Below are 21041 nucleotides of genomic sequence, written 5' to 3' on the forward strand. Positions count from 1 at the left end.
GACACTGTATTAGTTTTAGGTGTATAACAATATTTTGATATTTGTATATATTGCAAAATGATTACCACAATAAATCTAGTCAACACCCATCACCACACATTGTTAAAATTTTTTTTCTTGTAACAAGAGCTTTTAAGATCTAGTCTCTTAGCAACTTTCAAATATACAGTACCATGTTATTAACTATAGTCATCATGCTGCACATTACATCCCCAGGCCTTTTGACCACCTTCACCCATTTCAACACTGCTCATTCCCAGCCTCTAGTGACCACCAATCTGTTCTTTGTAGCTAGGAGGTTTTTTGTTCTTTGTTTTTAGATTCCACATATAAGTGAGATCATATGGTAATTGTCTTTCTCTGTCTGACTTATTTCATTCAGTATAATGCCCTCAAGGTCCATCCATGTTGTTGCAAATAGCAAGATTTTCTTCTGTTTTATGGCTGAATAATATTCCATTGTATCTATACACCACATATTCTTTATCCATTCATCCATCTATGGATACTTAGGTTGCTTCTATGTCTTGGTTATTGTAATAGTGCTGCAATGAACACAGGGGTGTATATATCCTTTTGAATTAGTGTTTTTGTTTCCTTTAGATAAAGGATCGTATGATAGTTCTATTTTTAATTTTTTGAGGAACCTCCATACTCTTTTTCTATAGTGGCTGCACCACTTTACACTTGCACCAGTAGTGCACAACAGTTCCCTTTTCTCCACATCCTTACCAACACTAGTTACCTCTTGTCTTTTGATAATAGTCATCCTAACAGATGTGAGGTGATAGTTCACTGTGGTTTTGATTTGCATTTCCCTGATGATTAGTGATATCTAGCACCTTTTCATGTAGCTGGGTCTTGCTTTTAAGATTTGTTGGGTAGGGTTAGAGCAAAGCTCAGTCTGTGGCTAATTATTCTCCACATTTGATGCAACACCTTTCTAAAGTCTCTACCCCATGAATCCTGAGGTTTTTCCAGTCTGACTGGTGGGAAGAGGTACTGTTTCCAGTTCTGTGTGAGCTCCAGGTACTACTACCTCTGATTCTTTCAGGTGTCTTCTTTTTTTTCTTTTTTGGCCAGCCTCGGCTAGTTTCCTCACATGCAGATGTTGATCAATACTCAGCTGAATATTTGAGACAGAATAGCTTCAGTTCTCTCATGTTCTCTTTCTGTGTAACTCTCTACTTTCGAATATTCTCTTATGACAATTCTAGCCACCTGGGTCTCTCTGGACTCAGTCCCATTTCCTCAACTCAGCAAATCTGCTGGGCTCTGCCTGCATGCTCCCTCCCTGCACCACAGCCCTGTAGACTCTTTCAAGGCAGCAAGCTGGGGCACATGTAAGGCTCACCTTGTTTCCCATCTCTCAGAGATCACTGCCCTTCTTTGTGTATTATAAAATACCTTGCAAAAATAATTAGTTATATCATTTGTCTGTTTTTTGGTTGTTTCTGGCAGGTGAGTAAATCTCCTCCAAATTGGTTGGAAGTGAAAGACTTAACTGATTTTTCTCCTGGGCATGCGTTATATGTTCCTACTTCTTCCTATGTATAGTAACTGTTGATTGTATGCTAGAAATTGTGAATTTTACATTATTAAATTCTGGATTTGTCTTATCTTTTCAATGAATGTTGTAACTTCTTTCTAGTTGTTCTCATGTCCTCAGCCGCCCTGATTTCTGCCTCCCCTCACCTCAGAAGATTGCCAGGCTCAGTTTGGGTTCCCCTCCCTTCAATGCAGTTTAAAAATTGTCTCCAGGCAGAAAGCCTGAGAGGTGGTCAAGCACCCATCTTAGGGATCAAGTCCTGTGCTGCCTGTTCTGTAGGAAGAGTTATTTCATATATTATGCCCAATTTTCTAGTTGTTACAGCAGGAGAGTAATTCTGGGCCCTTCTATTCCCTATGGCCACAAGTGGAAATTTCAATTTATTTTCTAATCTGCTGGATCATTTTGATTATTATGTTGTTGCTTTTTCATTTTTATAATTCTTTTCATTCTTTCAACAAACATTTCATACATCCTTAACTTACAAATACTATCTAAAGTCCCTGGTGTCTAAATCTGTTCTTTGTTGTTTCTATTCATTCTCATTCATGGTGATTTATTTCCTTAATTGGATAGTGATTTTTCTTTTTGTAATGAGCACACATTTAGTTGGTCTTAATCTGTGAAAAATCTGAGCACCTATATTTTGGATGTTTCCCTTCAAAGATTATTAGCATATGACTCTGCAAGGAGCCAGGGTATGCTACTGACCAAGAACTTCTTTAGACACTTTCAGGGTCTGCTCCTCAATCAAGGATTCTTCAGTTTAGCTCCCTGCCTCTTCCCTTCTTAATGATGTTATCAACATAAGCCCTGAGGAACAGCCCTGCCTTTCATACGTGCCTACTGCTCACACTGCTCCTGTTTTGACCCTGTGGATGGCTCCCTTTCTTTCTGCAAGTACAGCAGAAAGGCCCCTCACAGTACCTAGGGCAACATGCTGCCAGAAGTAGAAACCTGGATTTCCTATTTCATCTCTTGTTGGTGCCCTAAACACATCACCCAAACTTGGAGATGTCACCTGCCCTTGCGCTTCCGTTATGACTTCTATTTGCAATATCTTTGAATCTATACTTCCAGCTTTAACATTTCCCCCATGTTTTAAATCCCACCTTCCCAAATGCTTATTCGACATATCCATCTGGTAGACATCTCTATTATCTAAACTCAACATATCCAAATCAAAATACATCTTTCTGTTCTGACTCTACATGTCCAAGAATTTTCCCTTCTATTCACAACCCTCAAACATTTCAAGTTGGAAGAGACTGTAAGGGTTCATTTTACAACTGGGGACACTGAGGACCAAGAATATTAAATACATTTTTGCTCATCACCTCCAATTCATTGCTCTATAATATTATGTTTCTTATGTTCCTTCCTGTTCAAAAAAATTCAGTGTTTCCCTTTCACCTAACCCTTAAGACATTTGCAGATCTTATGGTCAGAGTGTTTTTATTATAACAGTCCCTTCTCTGCTGCCCCCTCCCAATAATCCTTCAAATAAATCTCTCCTTACAAACAAACACAAAAACAAAACAAAACTTCAATGGTTTCCCAATATTCACAAGATTTCAGCATGCCATTTAAGGGTTGTCAAAATCCAGTTTTATAGTCCACTACTCCCATATACGAAGCCTCTGCTGCAGGCAAGTGGGTCTATCCCTCTAAATTTTACTCTTCTTACATGACTCAGCCTAGAAGACCCTTGTCTTCAATTCTGTTGAAACCCTACCTCTCCATCAAAATACAGTTTAAATATCTATCCCTTTGCTAGTCTCAACAAACTGAAATTAATTTATCCATCTGAATTTTTTTGGCACTTCTGATCTATAAATTCTGAGAACACGTATTAATTTGTTTTCTACTGTGGATATTTTTCTTTCTATTTTATGGTCTTTCAAAGTTTCCTCAGGCAGAAAGTACCTGTTCCGTGTTCCCCACAATACTTAGCACAGTGCCTGGCACATAGAAGCTCAGTGAAGTTGACCAAAAGAAGAAGTAAACTTAGGGGTTTCTTACCTTGGTGATGTCTGTGTGATCTTTGAGCCCATTGGTCATACACCAATATCGCCACACATTCAGGGCATACCGTGTTGCTTTGGTCGTATTTGGGCTTACTGCACTGGTACACAGATCATTCAAGTCATCATTAATATTAAATACAGGAAATTTGTTGAGCTTAGTAGAATAGGCTAGAAACAAAAACAATAAAAGGCATTAAAATAATTTGCCATTCCCTTTTTCAGATAATTGTATCTTCGGATCCTGTTAAACAGTAGAAAACTCCTAAGAGATATAATACGTTAAAAAATGAAATTTCTATCAAGTATATATAAATTAGAATAAATACAGTAGGGAACAATGTTTATAGCATGAAATTGATGTAGTAACCTTGCATTTAATCCCAACAATTTGGCCATATGTATTAACTGATATACTAATGCAGGCATTACAATAATAGAAGGGAAAAAATGAATGCAGAAAAACAAAGAATGTTCTATCTAAAATTTTCACTATAAAAAATAGCATTTATGTTAACAACAACAACAAAAGGATAGAAAGAAAGGAAGACAAGTTACACATCCTTTCTCTTTTCCTTAGCACATGAAGAGCTGTTACTTCTCTGCAACATATAATCTCAAATATCTTATTTGTCATCCTGGACAGCTCTGAATTAAAAGGTATTAGCATATTTCTTTATTTATTTTCACAAATTGATAGAGAGAGATTGCAACCCTGACTCCACAACCCATCAGCTAGCTTAGAGTCAGAATGGAAGGTCAAGTAGAATATTAGAGAAAAAGGGGCATGCTCCAGAGAGGCTCAAATTGTCTCAGAGGAGAGCAAACAGATTTTAAATTGCAATTGTTGCTGCAGCCTGTGGATCAAAAACCACATTCACAGAAAGATAGACAAGATGAAAAGGCAGAGGGCTATGTACCAGATGAAGGAACAAGATAAAACCCCAGAAAAACAACTAAATGAAGTGGAGATAGGCAACCTTCCAGAAAAAGAATTCAGAATAATGATAGTGAAGATGATCCAGGACCTCAGAAAAAGAATGAAGGCAAAGACAGAGAAGATGCAAGAAATGTTTAACAAAGACCTAGAAGGATTAAAGAACAAACAAACAGAGATGAACAATATAATAACTGAAATGAAAACTACACTAGAAGGAGTCAATAGCAGAATAACTGAGGCAGAAGAACGGATAAGTGACCTGAAAGACAGAATGGTGGAATTCACTGCTGCGGAACAGAATGAAGAAAAAAGAAAGAAAAGAAATGAAGACAGCCTAAGAGACCTCTGAGACAACATTAAACACAACAATATTCGCATTATAGGGGTCACAGGAGAAGAGAGAGAGAAAGGACCCGAGAAAATAGTTGAAGAGATTATAGTCAAAAACTTCCCTAACATGGGAAAGGAAATAGCCACCCAAGTCCAGGAAGCACAGCGAGTCCCATACAGGATAAACCCAAGGAGAAACACACCAAGACACATAGTAATCAAACTGGCAAAAATTAAAGACAAAGAAAATGTATTGGAAGCAGCAAGGGAAAAACGACAAATAACATACATGGGAACTCCCATAAGGTTAACAGCTGCTTTCTCAGCAGAAACTCTACAAGCCAGAAGGGAATGGCATCATATACTTAAAGTGATGAAAGGGAAGAACCTACAACCAAGAATACTCTACCCAGCAAGGATCTCACTCAAATTCGATGGAGAAATCAAAAGCTTTACAGACAAGCAAAAGCTAAGAGAATTCAGCACCACCAAACCAGCTATACAACAAATGCTAAAGGAACTTCTCTAAGTGGGAAACACAAGAGAAGAAAAGGACCTACAAAAACCGAAAACAATTAAGAAAATGGTCATAGGAACATACATATCGATAGTTACCTTAAATGTGAATGGATTAAATGCTCCAACCAAAAGACACAGGCTTGCTGAATGGATACAAAAACAAGACCTATATATATGCTGTCTAAAACAGACCCACTTCAGACCTAGGGACACATACAGACTGAAAGTGAAGGTATTGAAAAAGATATTCCACGCCAATGGAAATCAAAAGAAAGCTGGAGTAGCAATACTCATATCAGATAAAATAGACTTTAAAATAAAGAATGTTACAAGAGACAAGGAAGCACACTACATAATGATCAAGGGATCAATCCCAAAAGAAGATATAACAATTATAAATATATATGCACCCAATATAGGAGCACCTCAATACATAAGGCAACTGCTAACAGCCATAAAAGGGGAAATTGACAGTAACACAATAATAGTGGGGGACTTTAACACCTCACTTACACCAATGGACAGATCATCCAAAATGAAAATAAATAAGGAAACGGAAGCTTTAAATGATACAACAGACCAGATAGATTTAATTGATATTTATAGGACATTCCATCCAGAAACAGCAGATCACACTTTCTTCTCAAGTGCGCATGGAACATTCTCCAGGATAGATCACATCTTGGGTCACAAATCAAGCCACAGTAAATTTAAGAAAACTGAAATCATATCAAGCATCTTTTCTGACCACAACGCTATGAGATTAGAAATGAATTACAGGGAAGAAAATGTAAAAAACACAAATACATGGAGGCTAAACAATACATTACTAAGTAGCCAAGAGATCACTGAAGAAATCAAAGAGGAAATCAAAAAATATCTAGAGGGGCTTGCTTGGTGGCGCAGTGATTGAGAGTCCGCCTGCCGATGCAGGGGACACGGGTTCATGCCCCGGTCCGGGAGGATCCCACATGCCGCGGAGCGGATAGGCCCGTGAGCCCTGGCCGCTGAGCCTGTGCTCCACAACAGGAGAGGCCACAACAGTGAGAGGCTGCGTATTACAAAAAAACCACCCCCAAACCTAGAGACAAATGACAATGAAAACATGATGATGCAAAACCTATGGGATGCAGCAAAAGCAGTTCTGAAAGGGAAGTTTATAGCTATACAACCCTAACTCAAGAAACAAGAAAAATCTCAAATAAACAATCTAACCATACACCTAAAGGAACTAGAGAAAGAAGAACAAAAAAAACCCAAAGTTAGCAGAAGGAAAGATATCCTAAAGATCAGAGCAGAAATAAATGAAATAGAAACAAAGAAAACAATAGCAAGGATCAATAAAACTAAAAGCTATTTCTTTGAGAAGATAAACAAAATTGATAAACCATTAGCCAGACTCTTCAAGAAAAAGAGGGAGAGGACTCAAATCAATAAAATTAGAAACGAAAAAGGAGAAGTTACAACAGACACAGCAGAAATACAAAGCATCCTAAGAGACTACCACAAGCAACACTATGCCAATAAAATGGACAACCTGGAAGAAATGGACAAATTCTTAGAAAGGTATAATCCTTCCAAGACTGAACCAGGAAGAAATAGAAAATATGAACAGACCAATCACAAGTAATGAAATTGAAACAGTGATTAAAAATCTTCCAACAAACAAAAGTCCATGACCAGATGGCTTCACAGGTGAATTCTATCAAACATTTAGAGAAGAGCTAACACCCATCCATCTCAACTCTTTCAAAAAACTGTGGAGGAAGGAACACTACCAAACTCATTCTACAAGGCCACCATTACCATGCCAAAACCAGACAAAGATACTACAAAAAAAGAAAATTACAGACCAATATCACTGATGAATATAGATGAAAAAATCCTCAACAAACTACTAGCAAACAATCCAACAGCACATTAAAAGGATCATACACCATGATCAAGTGGGATTTATCCCAGGGATGCAAGGATTCTTCAATATACGTAAATCAATCAATGTGAAAAACCATATTAACAAATTGAAGAATAAAAACAATATGATCATATCAATAGATGTAGAAAAAGCTTTTGACAAAATTCAACACCTATTTATGATAAAAACTCTCCAGAAAGTGGGCATAGAGGGAACCTACCTCAACATAATAAAGGCCATATACGACAAACCCACAGCAAACTTCATTCTCAATGGTGAGAAACTGAAAACCTTTCCTCTAAGATCAGGAACAAGGCAGGGATGTCCACTCTCACCACTATTATTCAACATAGTTTTGGAAGTCCTAGCCACGGCAATCAGAGAAGAAAAAGAAATAAAAGGAATCCAAATTGGAAAAGAGGAAGTGAAACTGTCACTGTTTGCAGATGACATGATACTATACAGAGAGAATCCTAAAGATGCCACCAGAAAACTACTAGAGCTAATCAATGAATTTGGTAGAGTAGCAGGATACAAAATTAATGCATAGAAATCTCTTGCATTCCTATACACTAATGATGAAAAATCTGAAAGAGAAATTAAGGAAACACTCCCATTTACCACTGTAACAAAAAGAATAAAATACCTAGGAATATACCTACCTAGGGAGACAAAAGACCTGTATGCAGAAAACTATAAGACACTGATGTAAGAAATTAAAGATGATACAAACAGATGGAGAGATATACCATGTTCTTGGATTGGAAGAATCAATATTGTGAAAAAGACTATACTACCCAAAGCAATCTACAGATTCAATGCAACCCCTATCAAACTACCAATGGCATTTTTTACAGAACTAGAACAAAAAATCTTAAAATTTGTTTGGAGACACAAAAGACCCCAAATAGACAAAGCAGTCTAGAGGGAAAAAAACGGAGCTGGAGGAATCAGATGCCTGGACTTCAGACTATACTACAAAGCTACAGTAATCAAGACAATATGGTACTGGCACAAAAACAGAAACATATCTCAATGGAACAAGATAGAAAGCCCAGAGATAAACCCATGCACCTATGGTCAACTCATCTATGACAAAGGAGGCAAGGATATGCAATGGGGAAAAGACGGTCTCTTCAATAAGTGGTGCTGGGAAACCTGGACAGCTACCAGTTTTCATTTTAAAAGAATGAAATTAGAACACTCCCTAACACCATACACAAAAATAAACTCAAAACGGATTAGAGACCTAAATGTAAGACTGGACACTATAGAACTCTTAGAGGAAAACGTAGGAAGAACACTCTGACATAAATCACAGCAAGATCTTTTTTGATCCACCTCCTAGAGTAATGGAAATAAAAACAAAAATAAACAAATGGGACCGAATTAAACTTCAAAGCTTTTGCACAACAAAGGAAAACATAAACAAGACGTAAAGACAACCCTCAGAATGGGAGAAAATATTTGCAAACGAATCAACGGACAAAGGATTAATCTCCAAAATATATAAACAGCTCATGTAGCTCAATATTAAAAAAACAAACAACCCAATCCAAAAATGGGCAGAAGACCTAAATAGACATTTCTCCAAAGAAGACATACAGATGGCCAAGAAGCACATGAAAAGCTGCTCAACATCACTAATTATTACAGAAATGCAAATCAAAACTACAATGAGGTATCACCTCACACCAGTTAGAATTGGCATCATCAGAAAATGTACAAACAACAAATGCTGGAGAGGGTGTGGAGAAAAGGGAACCCTCTTGCACTGTTGGTGGGAATGTAAATTGATACAGCCATTACGGAGAACAGTATGGAGGTTCCTTAAAAAACTACAAATTGAATTACCATATGATCCAGCAATCCCACTACTAGGCATATACCCAGAGAAAACCATAATTCAAAAAGACACATGCACCCCAATGTTCACTGCAGCACTACTTACAATAACCAGGTCATGGAAGCAACCTAAATGCCCATCGACAGATGAACGGATAAAGAAGATGTGGTATACACAGACAATGGAATATTACTCAACCATAAAAAGGAACGAAATTGGGTCATTTGTAGAGACGTGGATAGATCTAGAAACTGTCATACAGAGTGAAGTAAGTCAGAAAGAAAAAAACAAATACTGTATGTTAATGCATATATGTGGAACCCAGAAAAATGGTACAGATGAACTGGTTTGCAGGGCAGAAACTGAGACACAGATGTAGAGAACAAACGTATGGACACCAAGGGGGGAAAGCAGTGGGGGGGTGTGGGGGGTGTGCGATGAATTGGGAGATTAGGATTTACATGTATGCACTGATGTGTATAAAACTGATGACTAATAAGGACCTGCTGTATAAAAAAATAGATAAAATAAAATTTAAAAATTTTTTTAAAAAAGGGTCTCTCCCTCCTAGGAGTAGGGTTCATGCCATGCTCCCTTGCAACCCTCCCTCCTCCCCCCTCCACTTCCTTGGTATTGATGAGGTCTGGGCTACAAAAAAAAAATGCAATTGTCAAATTACTTCAGATGAAGACTGGTCTTCCTCAATGTGTCCACTTTAAATACTAGTCGTCAGAGTAAATCCACAGCCATTAGCTGGCCGCGTTTCATACTCTGTAATCCACTAACACTGGGCTTAAACTGTTCAAATTGTTGTCTTTGGATAGAAAAAAAACAACAGCAAGGTAAACCATCTCACAGTGAAAACAATGCCAACTTGTACTTTATCTAATGGTTCTGACCGTCTCTGGAATATTTCTGTATTCAAACCAGGCACAGAAAGGCTGAGAAATAGCAAAATGAGTTAAGGCATTACCAAGGTGATCTACAAAGTGGTTTCATCTAACTCACCTCATCTTTCTCTGCTCCCACTGAGGAACTCCAAACTACCAGCCTCTTGTTGTTCCCTAGCCTCTGCCTGTGCCCAGGACACCCACATCACACCTTCCCTACACTTAGCCTGAGAAATCCCTCCATGGTCTTTGTGCCAATCAAACAGTATCTTTTTTCAATTCCAATTCCAATTGCAAACTCACATCTATGTGATCTTTCCCCATACAAACCCAACTCCCTTATTCTCTCCTTCAGTATGAGCCCCACATTAGCTTTATTATTCCTTGGAACTAATAATCTAATTGTGCCCAGAAGAACTCTTCAACTGGTTTATATGCTCCTTAAGACTGTGTCTTCACCCTTTAAGTCTGCTTTGAACTGCTGAACACACAATCTGCTTTAATAAATGCTTATAGCAAGATAGCAGTAAACAGTGCTAGAAATGCTTTCCAAAGCAACTGAGTCATGCAGGCATATTCCTCTTACCACCCTCCTAAGCTGATATAACTCACATTATTGCTGGGACTTGCATGATATTAATGAAAGGATTCTAGTGTAAAATTTACTATCATTGCCTCCAGCACTAACTGAATGCTTACTATATGCCAAGAGTTATGTAAATTATCTGTAGTCTCTAAGCAACCTTATACCTATTTTACAGGTAAGGAAACTGAACCTCACACATTTAGTAACTTCATACATCTCTTATCCAATATTTACTGAGGTACTCTCTCTGTACCAGGCACTGTGCTGTCCCAAGTCATGGAGTTGGCAAGCAATAAAGCCAGGGTTTACACCTGGGTCCTGCTGACTCTATGCCCTGGTCACTACAGCAAAGGAATCAGGTACTACAGGGATAAAATGCTTAGTAAGGAATACAATTTAGATATTAGCCACTTGTGTGCTTCTGAAAAATATCCTTGCCTCCCATATTTACTCAGATTAACCTTCATAAGTCTGATTTAGTTAAACAACCACTATAATTGCACTATAGCTTTTAAAAACAACAACAAAATGATTTATTTGCAACACAGCCTAGTCCCCATCATTTTATTTTTTATTTTTTTGGCTGCTGTGGGGCTTGTGGCATCTTAGTTCCTTGAGCAGGGATGGAACCTGGGCCCTCGGCAGTGAAAGCAGGAGTCCTAACCACTGAACCACCAGGGAATTCCCCCCAATACTTTAATATGCAGAGTAGAAAAGAGTCACACCGCAAGATAGGATGACTAAGTTTAATTATTACATTAAATAATTAAACGACCTTAACTAATTTATTTTTTTATCACAGGACAGAGACAGTACACTGAAAATGGAAACAAACGTGCTAGTATATAGAGAAACAGGGAAAGAATGCTTGTATACTTACATAATGGGAAAGAAATTTGTGAAAATGAAATGACATATACGATTCCTTCATGATTGTATTTAAGGATTATGTTTATTTAACTGCTTTTTAAAAATTTTGAGTAGAAGTTCTAGTGTTATAGTGTTGAGGACTTTTTTTTTTTTTGCGATACGCGGGCCTCTCACTGTTGTGGCCACTTCTGTTGTGGAGCACAGGCTCCGGACACGCAGGCTCAGCGGCCATGGCTCACGGGGCCCAGCCTCTCCGTGGCATGTGGGATCTTCCCGGACCGGGGCATGAACCCATGTCCCCTGCATCAGCAGGCAGACTCTCAACCACTGCGCCACCAGGGAAGCCTGCTGAGGACATTTTTAGGAGAGTATATTGATGCAGAAACAAACAAAAGTAAGAAATTATAACTGAATACAGGGAAAAGAAGGGACTACTAAAGAAGGATTTGAATTTTCTTCCCCACTAGAAAACAGGCAAACTCTGAGCTGAAAGTTAGGAAGAGCAGGCCATGGGAGTGGGAGGGGACTATGGGGTCATGGTAGTGTAACCTAAGGACAGCCAGATCTGAATGACTATCCTGCTCTCTACACATAGCTGCCACTTACATCATTTACAGGACAGTGTGTAAAGTGAGGGAATCTGCTGTGGAAGGCTACCCTCAAGGTCAGAGAGAAAAGGGGCATTGCCTCAGGTAACTTGGGCAGCCCCATTGGACAGAGAGGGAAAAAAGGAAAGCAGCTACAAAAAGCAAGAAATCCCCAAATGTATACCATCTCTCAGGTAGCACCTTCCCTGTGTCTACATCGGAGAGAGTGCCTGGCTTCCCAGCCTGTTTTCCGTTCATATACCCTGCAGGGAAGCTTATTCATGGGCTCTTCTTTGTCCATTCATTACAGCTGGGTGAAGTCCACCTACAGAACCCTATGCTTAACTATTATCTGCAAAAGTGAGCTCTGCCCAGGTTCAAACAGGAATCTTGAATAATGTCTAAGGAAATCCCTATAAGCTATCAATAATGATAAATCTAGACTTCCATTTTAAAATGTGAACATACAAACAAGCATCACTTGGCAACTGGCAAAAACTAAAAGCATGGAAGTTACCATGTTACACAAGCAGAGCAACTAATTTCAAATCCCCTATCCTCCCCCTGAAAACAGACTGAATTCAGAAAACCAAAGAAAAAATTTAAAAGATAGATACATAGATTTGAGAGGATAATGCATCCTTAAAACAAGAACAGCTTTCATTGTAGAACAAGGAAGATCCTGTAAACTTTAAATGACTGAAAAAACATATTTTAAAAATTCTGAGAAGAGCTGAGTATGAGAATGAACATGGCTAAATGACAAATTAGTGATTAGGAAAGAATTTTCCCTGAAGGGCAGGCAAAGTAATAAAAAAACTGGTAATTATGAGAGTGAAGTTAAGACACATGGAAGACAGACTATGGAGAAACAAAATCCATCTTATAAGAATTCAAGAGAAAAGGTTATAAGAGGATAGGATAAAATAATCAAAGATATAATATATGAAAAGTTCTATTAATCAAAGAAAGATTTTAACCTTCAGGGTATTAAGGTTCATGAACTGTCAAAGAGACACACTGAAAAGACACATATATAAACATATCCTGGTGAAATTTCCAAAATCTAAGAACGAAAAGAAAATTCTATAATCTTTCTGGTAGGGGGAAAAAAGCCATCAGCATAATAATAAGAATTAGATTTTTCATCTGTGATACTAAAAAACAATGACTCAGTGTCCTCAGAGCTGTGAGAGAAAAGGACCATAAATGAAGAATTCTATACCTAGCTAAAGTATCATTCAAGGTAAAAGAAAGATATTTTCAGTCATGAAAGAAGTAGCATCCAAGCACCCTTTAAAAAAAAAAAAGTTAGTCATGGATATTTGCAAACAAAATGAAAAATGAATCAAAGAAAGGGAAAGACACTGGGTACAAGGTATAGTAAGAAGCAAAAAATTTACTACTAACACTGAGTAATGTAGCAATTGAGCTCAACACAATTGTTAAGAAAAGACTGTGGAAAGAGATGGGGCATGATGGAACAAAATCTTGAACTGAAACTCCCCATAATTTCAATAAAATAAGGGAAAAGGGGAGAGGAAAGATAGAAAAAAATATGATTAAGATCTCATCCTGGGCTTCCCTGGTGGCGCAGTGGTTGAGAGTCCGCCTGCCACCGATGCAGGGGACATGGGCTTGTGCCCTGATCTGGGAAGATCCCACATGCCACGGAGCGGCTGGGCCCGTAAGCCATGGCCGCTGAGCCTGTGCTCCACAACGGGAGAGGCCACAACAGTGAGAGGCCTGCGTACCGAAAAAAAAAAAAAAAAAAAAAAAAAAAAAGATCTCATCCTCTTTGGAAAGGATAAAAAGCAAAGAGGAAAAAAGAAGGGAGAGATTACCAATGTTAATTAATTTTTTATATTAAAAATATATGTTTAAATCTGTTAAAAACAAAACATGAAAGAAACAACTATTAGAATGGATATAGGGTTTTCAAGTAAGAGTAAATAAAGGAGTATCAGCAGAAAAAGAGTTAAACAAAAACAAAAATCCAACATCTGCAATCTATCAATCTAACAAAATAAAGAACCAAGAAAGAAAGCATGATGTAAAGAAGACATACATATGGCCAACAGGCACATGAAAAGACATTCAGTAACACTAATCATCAGGGAAATGCAAATCAAAACCACAATGAGATATCACCTCACACCTGTCAGAATGGCTCTTATCAAAAAGACAAGAAATAACAAGTGTTGGTGAGGATGTGAAGAAAAGGGAACCATTGTGCACTGTTGGTGGGAATGAAAATTGGTGCAGCTACTGTGGAAAAGAATATGAAGCTTCCTCAAAAAATTAAAAATAGATCTACAGTATGATCTAGCAATTCTACTGTTAGTAGAAATTCAATCTAGTCGAAGAAAACAAAAACACTAATTTGGAAAACTATACACAACCCTATGTTCATTGCAGCACTATTTACAATAACCAAGATATGGAAATAACCTAAGTGTCCATTGATGGGTGAATGGATAAAGAAGCTTTGTGTGTGTGTGTGTGTAATACTACTCAGCCATAAAAAAAAAAAGGTAATGTTGCCATTTATGACAACATAGATGGACCTTGAGGGTATTATGCTAAGTGAAAAAAGCCTGTGAAAAACAAATACTGTATGATCTCACTTATATGTGGAACCTAAAAAGCAAAACAAACAATACAAAAACCAAAACCCAGACTCACAGATACACAGAACAGAATGGTGGTTGCCAGAGGGGAGGGAGGTGGGGGGGTCGTGAAATGGGTGAAGGGGATCAAGAAGTACAAACTTCTGGGGGACTTCCCTGGTGGCACAGTGGTTAAGAATTTGCCTGCCAATGCAGGGGACACGGGTTCGAGCCCTGGTCAGGGAAGATTCCACATGTTGCGGAGCAACTAAGCCCATGCACTACCACTACTGAGCCTGTACTCTAGAGCCCATGAGCCACAACTACTGAGCCCACGTGCCACAACTACTGAAGCCCATGCACCTAGAGCCTGGGCTCTGCAACAAGTGAAGCCCCCACACTGAGAAGCCTGTGCACCACAATGAAGAGTAGCCCCTGCTCACCACAACTAGAGAAAGCCCATGTGCAGCAACAAAGACCCAACGCAGCCAAAAATACATAAATAAATGAATAAATTTATATAAAAAATAAAGTACAGCATGAGGAATATAGTCAATATTGTATTAACTATGTATGATGACAGATGACTGTGGTGATCATTTTGCAATGTATACAAATGTTGAATTACTATCTTGTACATCTCAAGTTAATATAATATTGAATGTCAACTATACTTCAATTTTAAAAATGTTGTCAGTCTGCATAAGAAACAAAACTCATCTATATATGTTCTTTACACATAGGAATTCATAGGGCATAAAAGTTGAAAGCAAAAGGATAAAAAAAAAAAAAGGTATACCATGTGAACAATAAAGAAAGGAATGCTGGTATAGCTATACAGTATCAGACAAAACAGACTTTAACGCAAGAAGCATTCATTACCAGAAATAAAAAGAGTTGTTTTAAAATTCAACAGAGAGATACAACAATGCTAAATTTGTGTGGACTTAATAATACAGCCTCAAAATATAAAAAGCAAAAGTTGAAAGAATTTAAAAAAGAAATAGGCAAAACTACAACTAAGGTTTTAATACATCATTTTTCATAACTGACAGAACAAGCAGACAAAAAATTGTACAGATATAGAGATATGAATGATGCAAGCAACAAACTGGATGTAACTGATATAAAAAGAACAACATAACAATGGCAGAATACACATTCTTTTCAAAGGTACATGATACTTTTTTAAAAAATTGAAATATAGTTAATGTATAATATTATGTTAGCTTCAAGTGTACTACATAGTGATTTGACAATTGCATACATTATGAAATGATCACAAAGTTATTACCACATTAATGACTATATTCTTTATGCTGTATATTACACCCCTGTGGCTTCTTTGTTTTATAACTGGGGTTTGTAACTCTTAACCTCCTTCACCTATTTCGCTCCAGCCTCTATCCTCCTCCTCTCTGGAAACTACCCATTTGCTTTCTGTATCTATGAGTCTGTTTTTGTTTTTTGTTTGCTTGTTTGTTTTGTTTTTTAGATTCCACATGTGAGATCACAAAGTATTTGTCTCTTTCTGACTTATTTCACTTAGCATAATACCCTCTAGATCCATCTACGTTGTAGCAAATGTCAAGATTTCACATAACCCTTTTACGAAAATAGAAATGCTAGGACATAAAGCAAGTCTCAACATCTCAAAAGATTAAGTCATTCAGAATATCAGTAGAATTTTTAAAAATCAAGGGGAATGAGAAAATACTTCAAAATGAATGATAATGACAATATAATGTGTCAAAGTTGTGGGATGTAGTTATTGCAGTGCTACAGAGAAAATTATAGCATTAAATTCAGAAGAAAGACTGAATATCAACTATACCAGGAAATTATAAAAAGAAAAACAAATATAACCCCCAAAATAAAAAGAAGGAAGCAATACACATAAGAACAGAAATCAATGAAATAGGAAATAAACTTACAATAAAAAAAAGTAACACCGGCTTCCCTAGTGGCACAGTGGTTAGGAGTCCACCTGCCAATACAGGGGACATGGGTTCAAGCTCTGGTCCGGGAAGATCCCACATGCCACGAAGCAACTAAGCCTGTGTGCCAGAACTACTGAGCTTGTGCTCTAGAGCCCGCAAGCCACAGCTACTGAGCCCACGTGCCACGACTACTGAAGCCTGTGTGCCTAGAGCCCGTGCTCCGCAACAGGAGAAGCCACTGCAGTGAGAGGCCCACATACCACAACGGGGAGTGAACCCCGCTCGCCGCAGCTGGGGAGGGCCTGTGTGCAGCAAGGAAGACCCAACACAGCCAACAATAAGTAAATAAATAAATTTATTTTTAAAAAAAGTAACACCAAGAGATGGATTTGAAAGACTAACAAAATTAACAAACTATTAAGAAGAAAAGAAGAGTCTGTGCAGTTCAAACCTGTGTTGTTCAAGAATCAACTATAATGCCAAACCTAAAACTTCTGCTAGAGAATAGAAAAAGAGGGAACAGTATCCAATGTCTTCTATAGGGCAACATAACTTTTCTAAAAACATATGACAAGAGTAACACAATAAAATTACAAGCCAGCACAGCTCATAAACACAGACCCAAAATCCATAACACAATATGAACAAATTGAATGCCTACCTCACACCTAAACAAAAAAAGCAATTCCAAATGTATCACCTAAATGTGAATGGTAAAACAATAAAGCTTCTAGAAGAAAACACAGGAGGCCCTTTTTTAATTACCTTGGGGTAGCTATATACTTTTAAACAGAACATCAATATTATTACCTCAAAAGTGAAAATTTGATAAATTGTATTTCATTAAGATTAAAAAGACATTTATCAAAATATACCATAAGGAGAGTGAAAAGGCAAGTCACACAGTGGGAGAAAATTTTTGAAGTGCATATAATTGACAAATCAAATAGAAGGCAGACAGTCCAATTAAATATGGACAAACTTGAATGGGCATGGCATAAAATAAGAAATATCATTTATATTTCAGGAAATATAAATTAAAATACACTCATCAACATGTATAAAATAAAAAACAAAATATGCTAATATCTAGTGTTAATGAGGGTGTAGAACAACAGGAACACTATTACTCAGCTGGTAGGAGTGTCGATCTGGACATTTTGGAAACCAACTGGCAGCATCTACGCAAGTTGAACAAACACATATTCTATGATCCAGCAATCCTACACCTAAGTATATACCACACAGAAATGTGTACGTGTGTGCTAAATGGCCTGTATATATGAGTGTTCACAAAAGCATAATTAATTATAAATAGGGACTTCCCTGGTGGTGCATTGGTTAAGACTCCATGCTCCCAATGCAGGGGACCTGGGTTCAATCCCTGGTCAGGGAACTAGATCCCACAGGCATGCCGCAACCAAGAGTTCTCATGCCACAACTAAGGAGCCGGCGAGCTGCAACTAAGGAGCCCTTGAGCTGCAACCAAGGAGCCTGCCTGCCTCAACTAAGGAGCCCACATGTCACAACTAAGGAACCCACATGCCACAACTAAGGAGCTGGCAAGCCTCAACTAAGACCTGGTACAACAAATAAATAAATATTAAATAAATAAATAAATAGCCCCAAACTGGAAATAACCCTATGTCCATAAATAGTAGAATGCATATGAAACTGTAAAATATTTATACAATGAGTTATTATGTAATAAAGGAGGAATGGATTACTGAAACAAATCATATGTACAAACATGGATGAATCCCACAAACACAATGTTAAGGAAAAGAAGCCAGACACAATAGAGTACATTGAAATGGTCCATTTATATAATTCAAGAACAGATGAAAATGACTCTATGGCGAAGTAATATAGTGGTTACCTTAGGGAGATAACAAAGGGAGGAGGCCACACGAGGGAAACTTCTGGGGTTCTGGCAGTGCTCTGTCTTCCTCTGGGTGGTTACAGCAATACGTTTGCTTCATAAAAATTTATCAAGTTGTACACTAATGATTTGTGCACTTTTCTGTCTTATAATTCAATAAGAAAACTTTACCCCAAATCCTTAAGATTAAAAACGTACAGGCATATCTCAGACATATTGCAGGCTGTTTCCACAATAAAGCGAATATCGCAACAAAGGTACACAATTGTTTTGGTTTCCCAAAGTGAATATAAAAGTTATGTTTATACCACACTGTAGTCTATTAAGTGTGCAATAGCATTATGTCTAAAAGAACAAATGTACGAACCTTAATTTAAATGTATTTTGTTGCTAAAAAATGTCAAGCAAAGTCTGAGCCTTCAGCGAGCTGTAACCTTTTGGCAATAGTGACATCAAAGATCACTGATCACAGATCACCATAACAAATATAATAATGAAAACATTTGAAATACTGCCAGAATTACCAAAAACATGACACAAAGACATGAAGTGAGCAAATGCTATTGGAGGAATGGTGCCGATACACTTGCTTGACACAGGGTTGTCACAAACCTTCAACTGGTAAAAAAATGCAATATCTGCAAACCCCAATAAAGTGGACTTCAATAAAATGAGGTGTACCTGTATATACAAACTTAATAAATGAAGAGTTATACCATGTACCTGTATGGGAAGGCTCAATAATATATTTTTAACTTCTTCAAGTAATCTTTAATTCAATGTAATTCTAATTAAAATCTCCCTCTTTGTTGTTACTTGTCAGGTTGATTCTAAAATTTATCTAGAAGAGTAAATGCATTAAAAAAACGAAGGCAATTTTGAAAATAACTGGCAAGCCCTGCCCTGAAAGATAAGAACATGTACTATAACACTGCAATAATTTAAAGTGTTAAGTTCTGGTAAAGAAATAGACAAATAGATTAATACTACTGAATAGTCCAGAAAAGGTCTGTGTAAATATGCAAACTGAATATACAGTCACCCAGGACCTGCCCCACCCTGACCCCCACAGATACCAAAATCCAAGGATGCTCAAGTCTCATATAAAATGGCCTAGTATTTGCATATAACCTATGCATACACTCCTGTATACTTGAAATCATCTCTAGGTTACTTATAATATCCAATACAATGTAAGTGCTATGTAAGTAGTTGCCTGGCAGAAAATTCAAGTTGGAACTTTCTGGGATTTTTTTTTTTTTTTTTGATCCTAGGTTGGCTGAATCTGCGAATGTGAAACCCACAGGTACAGAAGGCCAACTGTATAATAAAGGCTCCAATTATAATTGCTGGGGAAAACATGGACTCTTCAGTAAATGCTTTAAGAGAATAAGCTATTGAGTTGGAAAAACAGAAACAAAGCAAATAATGTAAAAATAGATAGCTAGTGGGAAGCAGCTGCATAGCACAGGGAGATCAGCTCGGTGCTTTGTGTCCACCCAGAAGGGTGGGGTAGGGAGGGTGGGAGGGAGACACAGGCAGGAGAAGATATGGGGATGTATGTATACGTATAGCTGATTCACTTTGTTATAAAGCAGAAACTAACACATAATTGTAAAGCAATTATACTCCAATAAAGATGTTAAAAAATAAAAAAAAAAAAAAAAAGCAAATTTAGATTCCTATTTCATACGACAAGCAAATAACACATTCCCAAATGGATCTATTTTCAAAAAGCTGTTTCCATAAAGAAGACAATTTTCATGATTTGGGGAATAAGGAAAGCCTTTCTCAGTATGACACAACCCAGAGGTGTAAAAAATAGATGAACAAATCAGACATAAACATCCAAAAGTTCTGCACTGAATAAATTTTAAAAGACAATAAACAGTCCTGTAGAAAATACCTATAACAAAGTGACAAAGTCCATATGAAAAGGTTCTCCAAATCAACTGGAAAAGACAAGCCCAGGATATGACAGGCAATTAAAGAAATACAAATAACAAAAAGCAATAGTAATCAGACATTATAATCAAAATAGGATGTAATTCATTTGTTAGATTGGCAAAAATACAAAAATGTCCATATCTAAAGACTGTCCTAAGATATGGGGGAACTTGCACTAGTATAGAAAAAAATTTGCAAAAATACACATCACACTGGTTAATAATGACTTCTCTGGGATTTTTAAGTTTTATAATATTAATGTATTATTCTTGCAAATTTTAAAAATCACTAGGACTTTGGAAATGTATATGTAGGAAAAATAAATAAATGTTCTTTTTATTTGACCCAGGAATTCCTTTTAGAAATTTATCCTAAGGATTTAACCAGAGATATGTACAAAAATGTATGCTCAAGGGTGTTCTTTAAGGCAAATTTATAAAAGTGAAAAACTTGAAACAAACCCAAACCAACAAAAGAATTGTAAAATAGATTTTGGTACAACTGTGCAATGAAAAACCATGTAACCATATAATAATCATATTTTCAAAGGCTAAATATCTTTTAAAAATGTAAAAAACAGTAAATACAGTTTGACTACAAGTTTTGA

At 37.1% G+C, this 21041-nt stretch overlaps 1 protein-coding gene across 2 annotated transcripts in view; it reads right to left on the minus strand.

Moving 5' to 3' along the window:
• KIAA1958 (KIAA1958 ortholog) overlaps window positions 1-21041 on the minus strand; it is a 168900-nt gene that overhangs the window by 10502 nt on the left and 137357 nt on the right. For both annotated transcript variants that reach the window (XM_067040931.1, XM_067040932.1), the window contains one exon: window positions 3572-3744. In XM_067040931.1, the coding sequence (XP_066897032.1) occupies window positions 3572-3744 (173 nt within the window). The remainder of the gene's footprint in view (window positions 1-3571; window positions 3745-21041) is intronic.

The sequence above is a fragment of the Kogia breviceps genome, chromosome 8 (genome assembly GCF_026419965.1).
Source record: "Kogia breviceps isolate mKogBre1 chromosome 8, mKogBre1 haplotype 1, whole genome shotgun sequence".
In the NCBI taxonomy this organism is placed as follows: domain Eukaryota; kingdom Metazoa; phylum Chordata; class Mammalia; order Artiodactyla; family Physeteridae; genus Kogia; species Kogia breviceps.